At 37.6% G+C, this 22601-nt stretch overlaps 1 protein-coding gene across 18 annotated transcripts in view; it reads left to right on the top strand.

Moving 5' to 3' along the window:
• Positions 1–22601, top strand: part of DST (dystonin) — a 301653-nt gene that overhangs the window by 186351 nt on the left and 92701 nt on the right. For 11 of the 18 annotated variants that reach the window (XM_035542995.2, XM_035542999.2, XM_035543008.1 and 8 more), the window contains 13 exons: positions 1536–1624; positions 2632–2767; positions 3895–9228; positions 9436–9582; positions 9749–9964; positions 10141–10287; positions 11358–11591; positions 13420–13572; positions 14001–14234; positions 14496–14777; positions 16586–17131; positions 18608–18784; positions 21463–21586. In XM_035542995.2, coding sequence (XP_035398888.1) covers positions 1536–1624; positions 2632–2767; positions 3895–9228; positions 9436–9582; positions 9749–9964; positions 10141–10287; positions 11358–11591; positions 13420–13572; positions 14001–14234; positions 14496–14777; positions 16586–17131; positions 18608–18784; positions 21463–21586 — 7819 coding nt within the window. The remainder of the gene's footprint in view (positions 1–1535; positions 1625–2631; positions 2768–3894; positions 9229–9435; positions 9583–9748; positions 9965–10140; positions 10288–11357; positions 11592–13419; positions 13573–14000; positions 14235–14495; positions 14778–16585; positions 17132–18607; positions 18785–21462; positions 21587–22601) is intronic. The other 7 variants (XM_050709733.1, XM_035543004.2, XM_035543003.2 and 4 more) reach the window with 1 other exon arrangement.

The raw sequence follows: 22601 nt of genomic DNA, 5'->3' as shown, positions 1-22601 counted from the left end.
GGCTGTGCTCACTCTGCTACCAAAGTGCAGACCTGTTTGAGGCATCAGTGCTTGTTCTGTTAGCGACAGAAAACATTCAATTCTGGTCTTTTTATACTTTTGATGGCTTTGATGAAAACCACTTGTCAGCATTGGGCCAGTGTCCAGCAACTTAGAGCATCTCAGTCTGCCACGGTGACTACAGGTGGCATCTTTCTTTAGCTTTAGCTTTAGCTTCCTTGAGCTTTAGCCCTCAGAAAATAACCTATGAGTTAGCAGCCTGGGCTTCCTTCTACCTGTGCGTGGCAGCCATTTCCTGAGGGCATTTGCATTACGGCCTGTGAGGTAGAAGGCACCTTCCAAAGGCGCCTGGTTTTGTCTCCACTCCTAGTACAGGTGCCTAGACAAGTTTTGTAAAAACTTGATAACTAATTTTTGATCTTTTTATGTTTTGTTTTGATAGCTAGTGTTAGCTGAAATACATTTTGCACAGATGCCTGGGGGCTATGGGGTGTAGCCATGAAGTGGGTGGGGAAGCTGCTGCCAGTAGTGGCACAGCGCAAGCAGGAGCTGCCATGATGCCAGTGTCCCAAGGAAAGGAAGGGGAGCCAGTGACCCCACCTGCTACCTCATCCTGCTCATATAATCTCATATTATGCATACTGTGCTTTCTGTCTGTGTTTTTGTTCAAGCAGCATGAATAGTGGCATTGTGGGTCAGTGGTACTGAATGCAAAGGGAGGCTATGTTGAAGATCAGTTATGTCCCAACCCATGTGAAAACAGGACCCAAGCGCCTTACTAGCATTCACTTACACCTGCACTGAACTTACTGGACACCCCTCAGTACTTCCTTTCTCTTTGCTTAACCAAAATCAAAGGTAGTGCTTTTGTCTGAAGAACTGCAGGCAGTTTCTCAGAAAACTTAAAAGATTAAATTCTTGCAAGTTCCTCTGCCAGAGGAACTTGAGTGGGTATGTACTTGAGTGGGGATGACACAGAAATGACAGAGGAGAGTATTAATAAATATTTCATATTTCATATTTCATATTTTTAATAAATATTTCATATTTTTTAATATTTCAATAATTCATTTTTCCCAAGTAATATTACATTTGTCTCTGTCATTGAATTTCATGAAAGTCTGTGGCCTTCTGCTATGGTTGTGTTGTTTTTTTTTAAATTACTCTTTCTTATGGTGGTGTGCAACTTCTTGATTGTGACTGTTGTATGCATATCTTTGTAAATTTGCTTTAAACTGTACCAAATACTAAGTGGTTTTAAGTGATTAAATTTCAAACAATAACATTTTAAAATAAATTCTGTTTGTCTCACTGAACAGTCTTCCAACTCCAACAGGTTATTTTACCAAGAGGCTTAGTGTAATGACTTATCCATATGTATATGATACAACTTAGTTCTAAGAATAGCCCCTATTTTTAATGAAAATTTCAAGTTCCTACGCTATTGAGTTTTGTTGCACGTTGAAATATTATGTTATTTCTCTTTTTATGCATATGCATAGTGAAGTCTTAAACATAGGTTGTTTATTTTTCAGATTTCCCTGGATGAAATATCAACCAAGAAAGAACAAATAGCTGAAGCTCTGCAGACTACTCAAGCATTTTTAGCTAAGCACAGTGACAAGTATGCCATTTCTATGCTTTTATTTTTCAAATAATGTAAATTACTATAATCAGTACATACTGATTGCTTGAAAAGAAACCAAATTCTCATGTGACAGTTTCAATTGTGCTATATGTAGAAATACATGTGTTTTTTGTTGTTGTTGTTTGCTTGTTTGTTTTATAATTTTGACTTCCCATTCTGGTAAAAGCTTGATTTGGTTTTATTTATTTCAAGAATTTGATTACATTTATGCCCCTCTGGTCAGCTTAAAAATGTTAGATTGTAATTTTCATTTGAAGTCAAAATAATTAACAAATCAGTACTATATATCACAAGTTTTGTTTCATTTGCATCTAAAATCATATTGTTTAAGATGCTGCTAAATTGCTGGGATAATTCATGTCTTCGTTGGTAATAAGTAGACAAAGGCAAATGCAAGTGGTAAATGCCTTAGCAAAGGCATTTAAAGTAAATTGTAGATGATTTTAAACTCTTTTCCTGAGTAGCTATAAGCGGACCGTAGCTATCTTGAACATCCTCATAATTAAACTATATTTTTTCAGACTACTTTTATCAATCTACTCCTCCTCCCCCCCTTTTTTTTTAAAAGGTAACGAGATCACTCCCTGCAGCTAAGGCCAATGGCATCCTGTACTGCATTAGGAAGAACATTGTCAGTAGGTCGAGGGAGGTGATCCTCCCCTTCTGCTCAGCCTTAGTGAGGCTTCACCTGGAGTACTGTGCCTGGTTCTGGGCTCCCTGGTACAAGAGAAATATGGAGCCCCTGGAGCAAGTCCAGTGAAAGGCTATTAAAATGATTAAGGGAGTGGAACATCTCTTGTATGAGGAAAAGCTGAGGGACCTGGGCCTGTTCAGCCTGATTACTGTGCTCTAGGGGACCCTGCTTGAGGAGGCAGGTTGGACTAGATGGTCTCCAGAGATCCCTTCCAATCTCAACCATTCTGTGATTCTGTCACAAGTTATCAAGAGATCTCCTTTCCCCTTTTTTGTTTCTGTTTTAATAGAATGACAGATGAAGAGAGGAATGAAATGGAAAAACAAGTCAGATCCCTCCAGGAGAGCTACAGCTTATTATCCAATGAAGCTTTGAAGCAGCTGCAGGAAGCACAGTATTTGGATGATGAAAAGATGGAAGAAAAGGTAACAAGATGGAAACTCACATTTCAAGCTTTCTTGAGTGTTACTGCATGGTTGTGGAACCATACATGATGAGCAAAAGATGAAGCTGTAATTAACTGCCTGTGTGTAAAGGAACTTGAGATTTAACTGACTGATGGTTTTGTGTATTTGGTGTAAAATACTGTGTATTACCTTACCTGCGCATATGAATATTCTGCTCATCAGGGTTTTTTTTTTTGTGAAGAGTCTTAATAACGTGTGCCTTGCATGAAGAAAGATAAACAAATCATTCATCTCTTAACTCTTCTCTTAAAAGCCATTCTCTGACTGCTATATAAGTCTGTGTGTGTGCTGCAAAAAGGACACCATAAAATAACATGTTAATCTTTCCAATATATCACTCAGAAGTGTCCCAGAAGGGATCTACTTTCAGTTTTTCTTAAAATTTATCTGGACATAAATAAGGGACTGCATAATGTTAATAACTGTGAGACACTGCAAATACATTTGTTAATGGATCTACGAATATATGTGTTAATGGATCTCAATCATAAATATGGGATTCTCAAAAAAATGTTGCAAATGAGTATTCTCATATACATTTACGGGCAGCGTCTGTGTAATTAGTTTAATAATGTTGCCAAACTGACTTCATACTTTCCATGCAAACTAAATGCAGTATTTGGTGCTAGAATATCTGATTCCATATTGTTGAGCGTATATACAGAAGTGCTGTATGCTGTAAACATGAATAGCATGGTTGTTTTGAATCACATACTGTTTCTGAATATTCTAACCTTTCACAGACATTTAGAGCATGACAATTTGCCTTTCAGGTACATGTTCTGTTTGCTCACTCTGCAATCATCTCTTCTATTGTCTTTCACTAACCCTATTTATGTATGCAAAGCATAGGTTTTCGATTCACAGATGCATGTTGATTTTAAACCTTTTATCACATCGTGTGCTGTTCAATGACTGACATAGATCACTTGCGCGTTTGAGCTGCTAACATTCACAGCATTCATCCAGTCCTGGTAAGTACACGTTTTTATGCTTATCATGAATTCAAAAGCAAAAAAAAAAAAAAAAAAAAATTAAGATTTGTCTAAAAATAGTGATAGCTGTTCTTTTATATTCCTTTTTAGGTGAATAATGTCATTGCTGGTATCATTGACCAAACAACTGGAGAAGTCCTTTCAGTTTTTCAGTCTGTTCTAAAAGGTTTTATTGACTATGACACTGGAGTTAGATTGCTCGAAAATCAGCTGATCCTCACTGGAATCATTTCTCCAGAATTAGGAGTATGTTATGATTTGGAAGAAGCTAAAGCTCGTGCCTTAATTGATGAGCAGACTCTGTTGCAGCTGCAGGAATTAAATAATGCAAAGAAACTTATTTCAGAATCATCATTATCAAACCTTCCAGTTGTGTCAGCTTTAGAACAAGGTCTAATTTCAGAATCTTTAGCTATTAAGATTCTTGAGAATCAGCTTTCAAGTGGGCACTTGATTTTGCCATCTACTGGAGAGCACCTGACTTTGCAGAGTGCTTTCCAGAGAAACCTGATTTCTCCAACATTATATGCAAAGCTTCTGGAAAAAGACACTTGTAAAGATCTCATAGACCCTAACTGTGCTGAAAAGATTTCCCTTGAACAGATGGTTCATAGAAGCATAATACATGAAGAAACAGGGTTAAGACTCCTACCTGTGAAACCACAAGAAAAAGGTAGAATCACATTCAAGTGTGGAAGGAAGATAACTATTTTGAGGGCAGCCCATGAAGGACTCATCGACCGGGAAACAATGTTCAGGCTACTGGGGGCTCAGATGATGTCTGGAGGTATAATTGACCCTGACTCAGGGAAGCGATTGACTGTGGAAGAGGCCACGAGACAAGGGATGATAGATCAGGACACCGCTTGTGGGATCCTCACGCATCAGGTTCAGGCTGGTGGAATCCTTTGTCCAAATTCAGGCCAACGCTTGACTGTTGATGAAGCTGTACAATGCAATTTAATATCATCTACCAGTGCACTGCTGGTTTTAGAAGCACAGAGAGGCTTTGTTGGACTAATATGGCCTCACACGGGTGAAATATTCCCAATATCAACTTCTTTGCACCAAGAGATGATAACAAATGAGCTGGCATTCAAAATACTAAATGATAGGCAGAAAATAGCTGCACTTTACATTCCAGAAACTTGTGAAGTACTCGGTCTAGATCAGGCTGCACAATCAGGGTTAATAGACATCAATACTGTGTCTGTTCTGAACAGTGTGATTTTACCAGATAAAATGCCCAGTGTAGAAGAGTTAGAATCCCCTTGTAAAAATGCTGCAAAATGGTTATCAACATATGAGCTCTTGCCATCTGTATTTCATGACTGTGAGGAGGAACACGAAGATTCTGGAACACAAGACCCTGTATGTCGTAATACAGATCAAGCTAAGAAGTTATTCATATCTTATCTGATGGTAAATAGTTATATGGATGCAAACACTGGAAGAAGACTTCTGTTGTATGACGGACAACTGCAAGAAGCCATCAGTATGTTGCTGGAAGGGGGTAGTTCTACGTACAATATTAATGAAAATGAGTTTAGCAACAAATACATAAGCCCAATAGGAATTAATCAAAAGTCAGCTGACAATGTCCATTTTAGTAATGTTGCAGGCAGTGTTCAAGGTGATCTTTCAGGTGTTGAAAGCACTTCTAATGACAGAAAGTTAATTCAGTTTGATGATTTAGGGAATGATAAATGTTTACAGGGAAAAGATCTCTATGTGTGTAGATCAGGTGTTTGCAATACTAGTGGTACTGAGCAATCAGAATATGCACAGGAGATGTTGTTAACTAAACCTCCAGAACTTAGAAATGTAGAAAGTAGCACTCAAAATTCCACAGACAGAAATGTGCTCAAAGGTCTTCTGGAGGATTCTGAGTGGACGCAAGTAGAGCTGTGTAAGCATAATGATCAGAAAGCAAATTCAGGAAACATTGAAGGATTTCTTCTAAATGACTCAAATCCAAATCTTATTTCAGAAACAGGGAAAGAGGATATTCTTTTGGCAGACAGTCTGTGTAAGGAAAACATTAATGATAAAACCTTACAAAAGTCCTCGAGTGTGAATGACTTGTCAGATAATAAAATCTGGAGAGACATGGAAAGGTGCATGGAATATGAGCCTCACATACTAGAAGCTGACAGTTATGGAATGGTACTGGACAATGGAAAGAAAGATGACTTTCAGAGAAGTTTTGGTTCATCAGCCAGTGCAGATAATGAATATAGACTTCGAGAAGAATCAGGTAGTCGGTGTGGTCACACGCTACAGTTTGATGATAATGGATATAGTGAGCAACCTCTACAGGGCTACACTGATGTGCATAACAGGGCATCCGTAGAGGACTATCCTTACAGACATGGCAGGCTGTCTCTGGAGGGTTGTACTGATTTGCCGCGTAAGCTTTGTCTAGAAGATGGTAGAGACATACAGTGGATGCCTTTGTTGGAAAGCAATACTGTTGCACACGATGGACCTTCTGTGGGGGACAGTAACAGCACAGCACAAAGTCTAGCAGTAGAAGAAAGCGATCTGCAATTTGACAGGTTATTACTGGGTGACAGTAGTTCTGACTCATCACTAGAAGGAAGTGATAGCATCCCACAGTTTGAAAGTAACCACTTGGAGCATGAATATGGTGAGGTAGCCTCTGAAGAGGACAGCTCGCTGTTAGATGATGACGACGATGATGCCTATGAAACTCCTCAGGTTGATGATGATGACAGTGATGTCTATGGTTCTCCACAAATTGATGATGATGAGTCCTATGACACCCCTCAAAGTGATGATGATTTTGATACCTTGCAGTTAGGGGATGTTGATACACCAGAGCCAGAGAATGTTCCATTAGGAACAGAGGAGGGGGGTGGTCTAATAGGTCTGAGAGAAGAGAACAGCTCTTTTCAAGAACTTCCAACTAGTGCTGGAGAGAGTGTCCATTACTTAAGGGATGTAAATCTGATAGGTCTACCTGACAGCATAAATACAGCTTCTGCAAGTGCTGAAACCTTGGAAACAGTCCCTGAGGAGGAAAGGGAAAGAACAGGGGGCTTTGGAGAGAAGCAAAAATTACCAGTTACTCCGGAGAGTGAAGGAAGAAAGGAGGGATGCCTCACTTCTTTATTGAATTTGTATGAAACAAAAGTACAGCGAGACAGAAATGAAGAAGATGAAATGAAAGCAGAAAGCACCTCCAGTGAGGATGAATCTGAAGGAACACAGGAGGAGGAAGATTATGATTATGACTGTATTGATTATGATAGTTACGATGACTCTGATACTGATTCTGACAGTGATGAAGAAATGGATACTTTTTACTCACACCATCAGTGTAAAAACAAAGATGAGCAGCTGTTAATTTCTGTAGGAGACATACAAAATAGTGACAAAAATAATCAGAATATTGATGACTTTTGCTATTCTTTAGGCCACCAGACAGGGTACAGTTTGCAATTCCAGTCTAACCATGGAAATAGAAGACTGTCCTTGGGAAACTGTGAAACTTCATCGGATGTTTATGAGGAAAGGTATGCCAGTGTTACATGTACAAGCGAAGAAGAAAGACAACAGAAAACAGAAAACGAATATGGGATTTGTGTTGAAAGTAAACACATTTCACAAGATACTACAGAGCATATTCAGTCTGAAAATACCTTTGACACTAAATGGATGTCCTGTAAGAGTGAAGAAAGCAATAGAACACAGATTCTTGATGATACTATGACATCTGACATTAATGTAACACCATTCCTAATTAGAAAGCAACCTAATGGTGATGATGAAAGTACTCAGACGAATATGCTTCTCTCAGAATGCTTTACTGATAGCATGAACAAAAACAATAATACTGTGCCAATATTACACTCAAGTCGTGGACAAAGACAAAAAGAAGCAGTATTTGCAGAGAAAAAGATATTAAATGACATGGCTGGTATGGAACAACTAAAGGCAAGTTCATCCCAAAAGGACAGTAAATTCCTCACAGATGTGCCTTATCCAAGTGATGATAGCTCACTTCATGACCGGGTAGATCCAATTACCAATAGGAAGCATGATCAAATAGGAAAAGGTTTTGAAATTCGTGCAGAAAATAAAGATAGAGTAAATATTATAAAGGAATGTGATATTACGGAGCTAAGTAAAAGTCCCATACATATGGAAAGTCTTGGGGAAATATTTGATGCATCAGCAACTAAAGGTGGTAGAGGAACTCCTCTTTCAAGTAAAGATAAAGGAAATATTGGTGAGATTTTGCCTGACATTGGAGAGACAGTTGTCTGTCAAAGTATTGACAGTATTCATAAAGACATTTCAGAAAACAGGAGCAGCAGTGATAATGAACTTACCCTTACAAAAGCAGGTGCTTTAGGAAGTACTGAGGACGCCAAAGAATCAGGGGATGGGATTGTGCTACCTTCTGGGAATCATGCACATACCACTGATGCTTCTTCTGCAGTTCTGAGCAGCATAGGGGCTGACTCGAATAATGGTGACCAGAAAGAATATGAAGGACTGAAAAACACAAAGGGAGAAGAATTCCTGGCCAGTGAGACTTCTTCCTTTGAAAATGGTTTCAAAAAACAAATGTCCATGGAATCATTACAAACGGAAATAGGACCTTGCAAAGATTTTCAAGTAAAGAAGGGCTTTTCACAGTCACCAGAAATGTCTGACACACTAATGGAAGACTTAAAGAATATATTACAAAGGAAATTGAAGGTGGGACATATTTACTGCAAGGAAGAGGGTGAACCCCTAAGTTACTCTGATACCAAAACTCTGATGCAAAATTTACTTGCAATGGTTAGAAGCACCCAGCCTGGAAGCAGCATGTCTTGTGAGTCAAATCTTAGTCAAACAAGCAGTACTGCTAGAACAGCATTAATGGTTACTGCACCATGCACAGAGCCAAAGGACAGCGATGCTCTTTCCTTGCTCTGGCCTGATTGCAGGAGTCCTGATCTTCTTCGTGATATCCTGAAGCAGGAATCCTGTAAGCAAAAGATGGATGATCCAAATGAAACGAAGAGTGAAATAGACCAAGAGGTGAAAGGTCCTGTTGCAAAACTTAGGACTTCTGAAATTACGGAGATTTTTCAAATGTCATCTGGAGATGAATGTACAAGCAAATTAGAGGAGCTGATAAGTGGTTTGCTTACGAGCTCACAGGTTGCTGGCATCACCACAGGACATGAAGGTAAAGGCAAAGTAGATGGGCTTTGTACTCTTTTCTCCACAGAACAACCAGAGTTTGGATATGAAATTCCTAAAGAGAAAACATTGGCAGATGACATAGCTGTTGCTTGGAAAAGTGACCAGGAGTATGAGAAGACAGACAGCCTTTCCAAAAGCATTACTGAACCTGCTTACAAAAGCAAAGAAGCAGTCCTGGATGGCAACCTCACTAGCATGGTAAGTATCAGCAGCTGGTGTGTGCTGTTTCCTGTGTTAAAGGAATTGCATGAATCTTCCTAATTGCTGGAGAGAATAATTAAACTGGAAAAATGGTTGCAAAATTAAATAAATACATTTAAAACAAATTAAAAGAAGGATTTTTATTGCTTATTTTCAGTCTGCCAATTTGGAAAACCTTTTCTTATTATTAAAACCCATTTTTAGGTCGATGGAGTACAGAAATGTTTCAAGTTAACAGAGAAAATGAGAGAACATTTGATGGTGCTTCAAGAAATGAAAAGCCACCTAGATAACCAGAAACCTATTAGTAGCAACCTGGAAATACTAAAAGAACAATTAGAACAACTAGAGGTCAGTAAAGTGTTCTTTATGCTAGCACTTCAGTGATGGGAGCTAGAAAAAGACCTCAGACGAGGGGAAAAAAAAAGTGAGATTTCAAATATAATTAAAATAAATCAGATTTAAATTTCTTTCTTGCATAGTAGCTTAATACATTTTATATATATTCTCTTTGTAGTCATTTGAATCCGGATTGGCTACCTTTGCAATTATCCTAAAAAAGGACACAAAGTTGACAGAAGAGTTTTTAAAGTTTAATCACAAGGATGTTCCCAAAGAGAAACTTAAAGAGCTAAAGATAAGCTATGACTATTTGCAGGAAGCATTTCTGGTGGTCTGTGATACATCTTCAAAACGAGCAAAACAAATAGTCTGTGCTATTGACTCGGAAATGGTATGTTTTTATCACTGTACATCTGTATATTTTGTCTTGCTTTTCTTAAGGTAATTCAGCTAAAAAATAAGGGTTTTGTTTTATCTGAACGTAAAGTACATCTGATTCCGTTTAACATGATAGAAAATATGACCGGACTCTGGGGGCATAAATAAATATACAATTTCCCTTTCTAGTCTAAGCTTGCAGAATCACACCAGCAACTTTTAAGCAAACTCCAGAGATTTTCAGACTGGATCACAGAACACAGTAAAATCATGAATGACTTCACAGTGAATACTAATGACGTAGAAGATATGAAGCAAAGTTTACAACTGCTCAAAGTAAGTATTCTTTATAGCAGATGTTGGTGCTTCTGGCAAATGTTACTGCTTATTATGAACTTATCGCTAGTTTTTGTATAGCTGCTCATTAACCTCTATTGCTTAATCAGACATTTGGAGCTCATTACTTAAGAATACAATTACTCAATGATCCATTAATAAAGTATTGTTGATTTGGTTTTTCTCCTTAAATTTTTTAATAAAGTTTGGCTTAGTGAGAAGGCTATTGGTTCTCCTTATATTTGTTGTAATAAATGTGACCCTTTTTTGAAAATGTAGTTTATGTTATAGATATTTTAATTATTACAATTAAATCTTTAAAAAAAGATCTGGATTCTATACTGAAGTTTAGCTACCTTCCAAATCAATTACATGTGAGAAGAGAAGATGGGGAAAGATAAAAAGCCTTTTCATTTCCCACTTTATTGAAGTGAGTTATGAAAAACAAATCAGATCAAGTTTTTAGTGGTGTTCATACAGTATTTTACTGTATGTATGTATTACCTTGGTGTGTATGAATGTTAAAAATGGCATTATTTTACTGTGCTTTGATAGTGTTCCAGTATGTGTTATATTGTCGTAGGGGCTGAACAGGATGTAACTGTGGGCAGAATTTGCCGTGCTGCTGGAAATAGGGCTTCTCATTGTGAAGTTAAGAATGGGAACACTTTGAAGGAAATATTTTACCATCTCTAGGTCTTCAGATATAGAATCTAGAAAACTTAAACCAAAGCTGCCATTTCAGTCAGCGCATGCTCGCCATAAATTCTTCAGTGTTGAAGGTCAGCATGTTCACAGACATCCATGAGAAAACAAAGAAACAGTGATTTTCAAGATCATCTTATTTATTACTTGCACATGGACTGTACCAGAGGCAAACCATACACAAATTCAGAAACCCTTAATGGAATGTGTCAGAATGATCCTTATGCATTTTTATTAACTGTGGCTACAATGTCTCTCAAAAGCATTTTGGAACAAGGGCTAAGTACAGAAGATAGTGGTATTTATGTTTTATTTGTACTGAATTTGTCCTCCTTGCTAGCCATTTCCTTGTCTTTTGTTTACAGAACACTGCTGCAGAGCTTGGCTGTACAAAAATGCAACTGGAGTCCACTGCGTTTGATATTCAGTTCTTCATTTCTGAACACGCCCAAGATCTTTCTCCTAATCAGAGCAAACAGCTTCTGAGACTCTTAAATGCCACCCAGAAATCTTTTCAGGAAGTACAGGAAGCAATAACATCTCAAGTGAAAAGTTTAGAGACTGAGTTACAGGCAGCACAAGAGCTGGGTGATCAGAAGGTTTGCCTTTCTGTGTAAATGTGTGCTGAGTGTTTCTGTCTAGGGATGAGGAATTTTAATACCAGCATGCACTATTAAGTGTATTCTTATCTTCTTGGTTTCACTGCAGATACATTCATAATTCTGCAAAGATGGCATTGATCTGGTGAGGCATCACCTCCAGTACTGTGTGCTATTTTGAGGTCCACAATATAAGAAGCATATAAAACCCTCAGAGAGCATCCAAAAGACAAAGATGGTGAAGGGTCTAGAAAGGAAGACATATGAGGAGAAGCTGAAGTCCCTTGGTTTGTTCAGCCCAGAGCAGAGCAGGCTGAGGGGAGGCCTCATGGCAGCCTGCAGCTCCCTCACGAGGGGAGCGGAGGGACAGGCGCTGAGCTCTGCTCTCTGGGGACAGCGACAGGACCCGAGGGAACGGCATGGAGCTGGGACAGGGGAGGGTCAGGCTGGGTGTGAGGAAAAGGTTCTTCACTGGTCAGGCACTGGAACATGGTGACCAGGGCAGTGGTTGCTGCACTGAACCTGACGGAGTTCAAGAAGCATTTTAACAATGCTCTCATACATTGGGTTTGATTTTTGGGTGTTTCTGTGAGGAGCCAGGAGCTGGACTCGATGATCCTTGTGGGTCCCGGCCAACTCAGGATATTCTATGATCCTGTAAAGTTTGGCGAATTGTCATTTTTGTCTTTCATTGGTACAATCACAGGTCACAGAAACAGCATATTAGATTATGGACAGGTACAGTTTCAGGCATTATAATCAGTTCTTTTAAATATTGTTTAAATAAAGCATTGAACTCACGTCCTCTTCTGGCTGCAGCTATATTGATGAACAAGTTTACTATTCCACCACTGCTTATCACTTCTGTCTTGCTGACAATTTTCTTTTCCTTCGATTTGCCATGTCATCGGCTTGTGTGATCTTTTTTTTAGGTCTTCATAGGCGAGTACCAGATTTGTTTAAATCTTTGCTACCATAGCTCATTTTGACTGAGACAGGCTAGAGAGACAGAAATATGATTAAATCAGATATGTCATTCTAGGCACGGGCATTGAGAAGCGCCATGAGTCAAGTTGGTACAGTTACCTCTGCAGCTGGCAAACAGGCCAGCTTCATAGTCAAAGAAGGCTGATAGATGCTGCTGTGTAACTACATCTCCTCTTCTGTCACAGAAGCACAGTGAAATTTCAGAGTTGCCACCTCATCCCCCAGTTATGCATAATGAGAGGTGTTTCAATGTTCTGAGGGCTTTGTATTATTTTACCATTCTAAGAAAGTTTGTTTCCATCATACTTTGCCAAAGAAATGTAAAATAGAGGAGAAACATAGATACTTTTATAGGATGTAGTAACAGTAATGTTCTTGCATGTTTTGTTCTTTTCTACTGCTTAAGAAGTCAGCATTTTCTATTCAGGTAACATATTATGCATACCAACAAGAGCTAACTCACAATCACAACTAACCTCTGTTTTGATATCCTTTTTGCAGAATTAATAGTGTTTATCACAGGTTTCAAGCGGTTAAGAGACTGGATTTTCACTCCTGCCGTTTGGAGATTTCATCTTTCACATATGTGCATGGCCAGACTTCTATTGGGCAATTCCATCAAACATGGTCTCTCTTACTTACAACATATTTGAGGTTTATCCATAACTTCTATATGTTCATCTTGCTCTTTGTACCACTGCTATCATGTTTACAGCATACTTTTAAAAAGATTGCTTTGCAATATTGGTGTTCAAAGGTTAATTCCTCTTAGAGTGTCTGTTAGTTCTTATAGTGGGGAAGTTTTTGTTTTATCGTTCAATTGTATTTGGCTCTAATATAGGATGTGGCTGAACGGCAGCAGGAATGCAAAGAGAAGCTGCAGGAAATATGTGATTTGCTTAGACAGACTGAAAATCGACTCATTGGACAGCAAGAGTCTCTCATTATTGGAGACAGCAAGGCTGAGCTAGAACAATACCAGACCAAACAAGAGGTACGTACAATTCTAGTTACATAAAGTAAAAAAGACTAAGTGCAGAGGAGAGTGACTAGACTACCTTGTTGAATAACAAGACTGAAGTGCTTTTACCTGCTTACAACATTTTGAGGAGTTTTTGCACAAGGGGTTGGTTACAATTCTGTGCTTTTTCTTTTCTTCTAGTAATACTTTCACTCTCCTTGGTGTCTTTATGTAACAGAGTCCTTTCAGTTTGTTTGCTTTCCTATTGAGACCTTGCCTTTTAGCATCATCTTCTGCACATTTTTTACTGTGTACATGGGAAAAAATAATTGAGCTGCTGAACAAAGACCAAAAAAAAAAAAAAGGTGTTTGCTCCCAGAGCAGAAGTTATAACAAGGTTAATCAGAAAGATCTGGTGAATAATTTGCCTACTTCTATTTGCAATCTTTTTTTCTCAAAAGGAGATACAAAAAGACATGAGAGCAAGTGCCCAGACATTGGCAGAGATTGTGAAAAATACTGAAACCTTCTTGAAAGAAAATGGAGAGAAGTTGTCACAAGAAGACAAGGCTATTCTTGAACAGAAACTGAATGAAGCTAAGACAAAGTGTTTGCTCCTTAGCCAGAAGGCAGAAGAGTCCAAAAAAGAACTGGATAAGGCTATGACAACAGCAATTAAGCAGGAAACAGAAAAGGTTCTTAGGCAACCATTTCATACTTTCATTCAAACTTTTTATGTGTTTTAAGGGATTAGTCTTGCAATTTGTTATTGATATACTGAGGACAGATTAAGTATTTAATTTGGGTGACTAATAAACTGCTTTCTGTTTTTTATAAAATAAACAGCAATATATATGCCAATTTATAATGTTAATTAATTTTAAATGGTCTGTTTGCATATGATACTACGTAGTGCCTAAAGATCTCCGAACTAAAAGTGTATAATTTCGTTGTAGGTTGCAGCCATAGAACAGCTGGAAGAAAGTAAAAATACAATAGAAAATCTCTTGGATTGGTTGTCAAATGTGGATAAAGAAGCAGAGCACGGTAGGAAATTTAAGCAGGCGATAGAACAGAATGGAACGCACTTTGAAGAGGGAGATATGAAGGCTTTGGAAGGAGAGGAGGATGATGTCAATGGTAATCTGTTGGATATTCAGCAAGACATTGAAAGTCAAGTGGATGGACTAGTAAAAAGCACAGAAGATAATCTGAACCAGCAGTATCAGAAAGTCAAGGTACTATTACTGCATTTATTTACATTTATGTGCTAAACTTGTCAGTCTTCATACAACTTGAGTGAATTCAATTACATCCTTTCTGTAATAGATTTTGGAAAGGTCACTAGGAAGTTAGTGATGCACAGTGATAGCAATTTCAGTAGTTAGAATGTATTGCAAATTTGTCAGTTCTTCAATGTTACCGTGGTTATTTACTGCAAAATAAGAAAAGAGCATATTTTCAAAGGCAAATTCTGAGAATCTGATGGTGAGTCTATTATTTTTAAGTTTTATAGTGAGAAATTAATGCAGTGCAGTCACATTTTGATCAGTATTACAGGTAATAAAATGCAAGAAGCAGCACCATAAATTCATACTCTTTATGAGATTTTTTCAAAAATCTTTGTAGTAGCCAAATTTAATCCCCTGCAATTCCCTGTGAATACTGATTACAAATAGCTACAGATAATAGTTTGCTGAAATTGTACTCTTCACTTCTTATCCCTTTAACACATTGGAAAGCACTATTTCAGGGCTTCATAGGAATGAGTTACATAAAACCACAGTGCAGCATTTTAAAAACAGATTTTCCAGGTAAGTTAATTGGAGGCATTTAAAATAATAGAGCTCAATTTTATGGCCTTTGTTTACTTACAGTTGAGCAACCAAAAACTTCCATATGTTGTTTGATGGGAGTGTAGCTGAAACTGGTAATGCCGATAGCTGTTACTATTTTGGTCTTCCTTTCTTATTAAAAAAAATGAAGGAAATGAAATAACTTGATTTTGTTTTCATAACAAATTTACTTTCACTTGTTTCACAATTCTCGTCTGTATCTAATGCCGGCAGGATAATTGTCCAGTATAGATACAGAAGAAAAGCATACTAGGCTATTTTACATAGCCATTTTACATGGGAATTGAGGACCTTCAAGAATAGAGATTTTTTTTTTGAAAGACATAATCTAAAATATGGATTTTAGTTAGCATACGGTTCTAGTTTCTATGATTTACTATTTTCTGATGATATTGAAACAATTTACATGCATAAAATATGGCTAGATCTTTAATGTCAAAAGGCCCTGTTTTAGGGATATATTAGATAAGAATCACGGCTCTTGAAATTGAAAAACAAAATAAAAAACTTCGGATATGTTTGTTAATCAGATTACAAGAATGTTTGTTCACTCAGAATATCAGAAGGAGATAACTGAATTGTTGTTAAAGTTTGATGCTTTCACTCCTTTTGGCTTGTTGGTTTGAAATGCTAGCTACAGTATATGTTACAGAAAGGAGAACATTTCTGATTTAGAAAGTTGCCTACCTTCAGATACTTAATTTATTAAATTTTGAGACAGAGAACCAGAAAAAAAATAATTACATTAAGCACACCATCCTAAGTATTAAGCAAATAAATTCTCTTAGGAAGAAAAACAAAACTAAAGAGATTGATAATGTATAGTTTAACTACACAGAGTTGTCTTCTAGAGGTATAGGAGGAAGTGTTTGTGTAATTATATATCCAGTGGTATTTGAATGCTCCATTTGGTCATGGACTGTATATCTGGTTAAAATTACCATCAGATATTTCTTAAAATTTTGAAACTGCAAAGAAATATGCTGACCAGGAGTCAAGCTTTCACTTAAATTAGTCAGAAAATGTTTTTAATAAATAACAGGAAAATTTTAAAAGCTTTTAATCATTTTGATGGACTTTTTTTTACTTGTCATTTCTAAGCAGAATTCAGCAGAGATTTCAAGACAGTACTTGTCTAATGGAATCATCTGAGAAGGTGCTGGTCATAATTATTTTATTTTTTCTTGCAGGCTCAACATGAGAAAATTATTTCACAGCAGCAGGCTGTCATAATAGCAACTCAATCTGCTCAGGCACTACTTGAGAAGCAAGGCCACTACCTTTCCCCTGAAGAAAAGGAGAAGATGCAAAGGAACATGAAAGAGCTGAAGGCTCAGTATGAGACTGCTTTAGCTGAATCTGAACGGAAAATGAAGATGACTCATTCTCTGAGGGAAGAACTTGAGAAGTTTGATACAGATTATAGTGAATTTGAAACCTGGCTGCAGCAGGCAGAACAAGAACTCGACAATTTGGAGGCTGGTGCTTCTGACTTCAGTGGTATTATGGTCAAATTGAAAAGGCAAAAGAGTTTTTCAGAAGACGTTATATCTCACAAAGGTGATTTACGGTATATTACAATTTCTGGACAAAGAGTTTTGGACGCAGCAAGGTCATGTAGCAAAAGAGATGGTGTCAAGGTTGACAAAGATGGTATTGATACTTCGGCTACTTATGCTGAAGTGCAAAATAAACTGGATAGTGCTTCAGATCGTTTTAAATCTCTCTATACTAAGGTAAGTTTATTTATACCAAATACGAAAGACTGCTATGATTTAGGCAGTTTGTATAAAGAGGGGCTAATTGGTTAAAAAAATTACTGTGGGAAGTTGTAAATTCTTTGTTTCTTCAGGTTAGATAACAGAACGAGAGGCTTTTCTAGAATGTCTGCATTAGTTGAGTGCCAGAATACCTAAAGTCTGAATGGTTTAAATTTTCTACTTTGTGTTTAGTTTGAGTGTGAATGTAAAGATTTAATTGCAAAATTTTCAAAGAACTTAGTTATATCCCCATAAAAATTTTATTAGAGCAGCTTTATTTGTGATCTCACTTTGGTCAATTTGCCAAATTCTACCCTTTACGTATATACATTTAGCAGACATAATAGAGGTACCTTAAATATTTGACCCTAACTATGAAGAGCAAAACCAACACAAAGTAGACTTGTCTTACTAAATCAAGAACTTGAAGGGCAGACTTTTAAAAAGCGAGATCTTCCAAGTTGTAGATAGGCTTGCAGGAACTTTTTTGCCTTTTGTAAAGGCTTGTTGTCTGTAATAAAATATTTAATGTATTATATACTTACACTGCATATATATTATGTATTTAATAGTAACATATATATTTACGCATTTGTGTGCACATACATGGGTTTATAGGCTTGTGTATTGAAAGAATCCAATCAGTTCTTAGTTAATTGGCTGTATAACTGAGTGCATTCTATATTTGCCCACCAGGTGGAGCTGAAGTACCAAATGTAAATACTAAAATGCAGTGTATCTCAGGTTCAAAATATAAATATTTAAAGACACTTTATAAATATTATTAACATAATTGTTTATAAATATTAGGACTCGGTACAGTCAGATTCTTTATGTGAAACCATCTCTGAAAAGACCGAAACAGAGTTCTACTGGCCTCTTCATGTGATGATTCACAGTGTTCATTTTGGGAGCATACTAACATATAGATCTAATAGGAACTTGGTTAGATGACATCCTTAAGTTACCAAAACAAAGCGTATGTGCCTTATGGAGCAATATCACTTTGGATTTGTTAGGCAGATACTTATGAAAACAATTATCTGTTCTCTGTATTTTAACGAATATGCACGTACCTTCTGTTTTTTGGAAAATTTCTAGCTTCTACTGGCTAGATTTTTGCTGTCAGAGTGCTGATAAAGAATATTTAGGTTGGCGGATCAAAAAGTCTTCCTAAAGTTTTTCCTGTTCTGGTACAATGGGTTAAATTCTGGTTTACTGACTGTATTGTTGAACTGATCATAAATTGTCCTTGAGAAGCACAAACTAGGAATAACTGTCTAGCTTACCCAACTGTCTTACCTGAGTTCAAAAATCAATTAGTCAGTGGAATGACGACAGGAAAAAAATCATTCAGTATTTCAGGAAATGAAAGTAAAACAGTGAGATTGTTATGAAACACAACACACAGTACAATGCCTGAGTATTTCCTTTTTTGTTTTCTACTTTTAGTGTAGCATCCTTGGAAATAACCTTAAGGACCTTGCAGATAAATACCAGCATTATGAAGATGCCTCATCTGGACTTTTGTCGGGTCTTCAGGCCTCTGAAATAGCTGTTAACAAACAACTATCTGAGCCAATTGCAGTGGATCCCAAAAATCTCCAAAGACAACTGGAAGAAACGAAGGTAAAAAGCTTTAAAATGCAGAAGTTCTTCTGTCCTAAAAAGAACTGCTTTCTGTCAGAAAAACTGGATAATCTAATATAATCCAAGTGGCTGCAGGCCAAATTCTTGCCTTGCAAGTCTGCATGCAACTTTTATAGTTCTCAAATTCAGCTGTCTAGTGTGTTATCTGAAAAGAACTAGGGTGAAAATAAAATGGGGGACCAAGATGCCATTAGCAGCGATGAAAACTAGATGTGTTTCATATCACTTAGCGAATAGTAGGTGAAATCTGAAAAGTTTTTGAACTGACAAAGGATTTAGTGATTCCAGTTTGTTGTCACAGTAGGGCTTGTGACCTGGTCCCTGATGGAGTAGACCGTATGTTGTTTTCTGTGTGACTCTTACTTTTTTCTATTCACGTTTGTTTACTGCATTATCTCCAGTAAGGGATCGTACTGGATCAGCAGTACACAGTTTTTCTAGTCAGTTTACTTTCTCCAGTTGTAACCAACACTACATGCCCCACTAAAAGCAGATATAAAATAATTTGCACTTCACAGAAAAACAGGTGTGTGGTTTTTTTTTGTTTTTCCACTGAGGAAGTAACTCACAACTTTATGTCTATCCTAGTGTAGGCAAGACAGGATAGTGATGGAGCTTGCGAAGGTAAACCACTAGTTAGGCTCATAAAGGGTAGGCTTATGGGAGGCTTTATGAACCCAAGTATAAAGTGGCTTGTTTAAAGTTTCATACAGTCTGTTATTTTAGAACTGTCTCTTGGATTTTCATAAACACATTCTATTATCTATACTATAATTAAAATGCAAATTCTTTATTTCTCAGTAAGCAAGGTTATTGTTCAGACATCTCATTGCTGTTTGATCTGTGCTATGTGGAGTTTCTATGCAGGTCTGGTATGTTTGCTATTGACAAACAGTAATCAATGTCTCTTGGAAAGTGGATACTTTAACTATATCCCTTAAAACAGTCTGAAAGTCATACATTTACTACACGGTATCTTTCAAATCTGCCACTGGAATTGTTCAACACTTTGGTATATGACACATCACAGGAATAAAAAAATACAGTAATTATGTAAGATTTAAGAAAATTAGCCGTTCTTTCATAAATAGAAGTGTAAATTTTGGACTCCAAGACATTGGAACAATTGAGGTGCATTTGTACTTCCAAGCACAAAAAAGGTAGAAATAACACCAATTACAATTTGAAGCTCCATTTAAACTTTTGTTTCTTATGCCAAAACGAATTATGTCCTGTATAATGCCAATTTTCATGCAAGTAATACAAAAGGAGTGAGTATTAGGGGTCTTTTATGAAATGCCTACATGGATTACTTGCCACACAAAAGAGCACTCTGACTATGAGCAGGGAAGAAGGGAGAGACTACAAAGATGCAAGGATTCAAAAGATTCAAAGGAAGAGAAAAAACAGGAGGCTGAAGAAAGACAATTAATGAACGCAAAACAAAGAGAATTTCTGAAGAAGTCAGGTGTTGCAAGTTAAAGCTGTCCCTTCTAGCCAACACATGCAGCTGATAATCCAGCTAGACACAGGCCTTGGCAGTATGGTGGAGTCTAATCTTTTTATGGGGATTAACTGTTCTTCAGAATAATCTTCAGTGCCTCTGGCATAAGTTTGCTTGCTTTCTGCCAGCATTGCAACGTTTTTGGTATGTCTTTTTTTTTTTCCTCTTTTCTTTCTTTTTCTTTTGTACAAGTACAGTATATTTCACTAGTGTAAGGAAAAGTTCTCTTCAGGTCTGTCTGAATTTTATTTTGTCAAGAGGGTAGCAAGATACACTATGTTCTGGCATAATGTTATGCTCTGGCTACCAGTGCTGAATGCACTGACGTGACTTCTTTGTCCCAGCATAGCAGATGGGATTGAATTGTATGTTCATAGCGTTAGTGTGTATCAGAAAAAAATGAGAGGTCCCTTCATTTTGGACTTCTGCAAAGTTCAAGCGAATCAAGACAAAGATACGTCATACACACTAGCACAGAGACCTGAAGTAGTTTAGAGACTGTTCACCCTAAAGTGGTTTTATACACTGGAGAGAGAAAGCCACTTTCAGAAGTTGATTCGGTCTCTCTATGTTGACTCTGGAACAAGTTATAGCTGGGGTAGTCTCTAAACCTGTGTTCCTTGGTTAGAGGGAGAAACCTAGGAAAAATTCAGTGTTGCTGGCTCCAGGAGGTTTTAAAAGCTATAAAGATGATGCCATTTTTTCAAGGTATTCATGTTAGTGCTACAATATCAGCCTGATCCTTTGTTAGTACAACTGATGGTTAGTGTGTAACTGCTGCTGACTGTATGTTTTTCCCTCTGTTCTCTGATGCTGAATTGAAAAATAAGTTTATTTTTCTTTTGAATAACACTTGAGTCAGTACAAATGGTCTTTAAAAAACAATTAACCAAAAGATACATTTTGAAGTTACATGCAAGAAACCAGTTGAGTCAGAGGAGTATTGTAGGACAGAAGATAAAAAGATGGTGAATAAATTAAAACAAGGGTCAGAAGGCCAAGACTAGTCAAAACCAGGGGTGAATGTTTGTGGGGAGGTCACAAATTAAGTTAGTTTATTCCCAGCACTAAGTTTAGGTTGTGTGGCATATTTCAAGCCTTACATGTTTTGGATATACTGAACAGTATAATTGACAATTGTGGAATTTTGCAGGTTCTTCAAGGACAAGTGTCTAACCACCAAATTGCTGTAGAAAAACTTAAAAAAGCTGCTGAAGTGCTTTTGGATACAAGAGGAGAGTTGACACCAGACAAAGATGAGATTCAGAAAACACTGGGTAAAATGCTTTCTTTTCTTAATACCCATTTTTATCACTTGTGGCATGCAGGTACCAGAAGAGACAAAATACAGAGTTTCCACATCTCTGTGTCACTGCTCACGTCTGTGTTTTGTTGAGATATAAGCTGTTACGACATGGTAAATCCTTTGTTGTGCTGTCTCCTAGGTTTGATCATGTGCTTTTCACTTAAAACCTGTCATTTTATTTTTAACTTGTTTTTTTCAGAGGGAGGGATTATGTTTAATTCCCATGTTACAGATGAGCATGTCAGAGTTAGGGATTTGCTTAGGATCATAAGTTTACCACTGGGAAAGGATATGTTCTGGTTCAAGGAATGTGACTCCAGCTATCTGTTTCCAACCAATTATTTGAAGTTTGCTTAGCCAAACTTATTTTCTTCTGATTTCAAGTAACTTTCCGTGGCAGGTTGTCCTTGGCCAGCTGCATGATGCCCCCCACAGCCTCTCTGTTACTCTCCTTCCTCAACACAATGGGGAAGATTATTATGGAAAAGCTCATGGGTTGAGATAAAGACAAGGAGATCACTTACCAATTACTGTCACAGGCAAAATACACTCAACTTGGGAAAAAGTGGATTAAATTTATCACCAAACAGGCAATAGATTTGGATAGTGAGAGACAAAGTGAAAAAATTAAAACACCTTCCCACCACCCACCTTGTTCCCAGACTCAGTTTCACCCCTACATTTCCAATTCCTCCACCCTGACACAAGGCCGTGCGGGGGGGATAGGGAATGGGAGGTCAGTCCGTACAGTTCCATCTCTGCTGCTCTGTTCTCACACTTTTCCCCTGCTCCAACCTGGGACCTCTCCACAGGCTATAGTCCTTCAGGGTAAACCTGCTCCAGTGTGGTCTCTCCATGGGCCTCAGTTCTTTCAGGAAATGTCCACCTGCACTCGTTTGGGGTCCTCCATGGGCTACAGTGTAGATACCCACTCCACCATGGCCCTTGGGATGCTGGGGAATCTGCTTGGGTGCCTGGACTACCTC

Source organism: Cygnus atratus, chromosome 3 (assembly GCF_013377495.2).
Source record: "Cygnus atratus isolate AKBS03 ecotype Queensland, Australia chromosome 3, CAtr_DNAZoo_HiC_assembly, whole genome shotgun sequence".
Lineage (NCBI taxonomy): Eukaryota > Metazoa > Chordata > Aves > Anseriformes > Anatidae > Cygnus > Cygnus atratus.
This window is presented reverse-complemented; position numbering and strand designations above follow the sequence as displayed.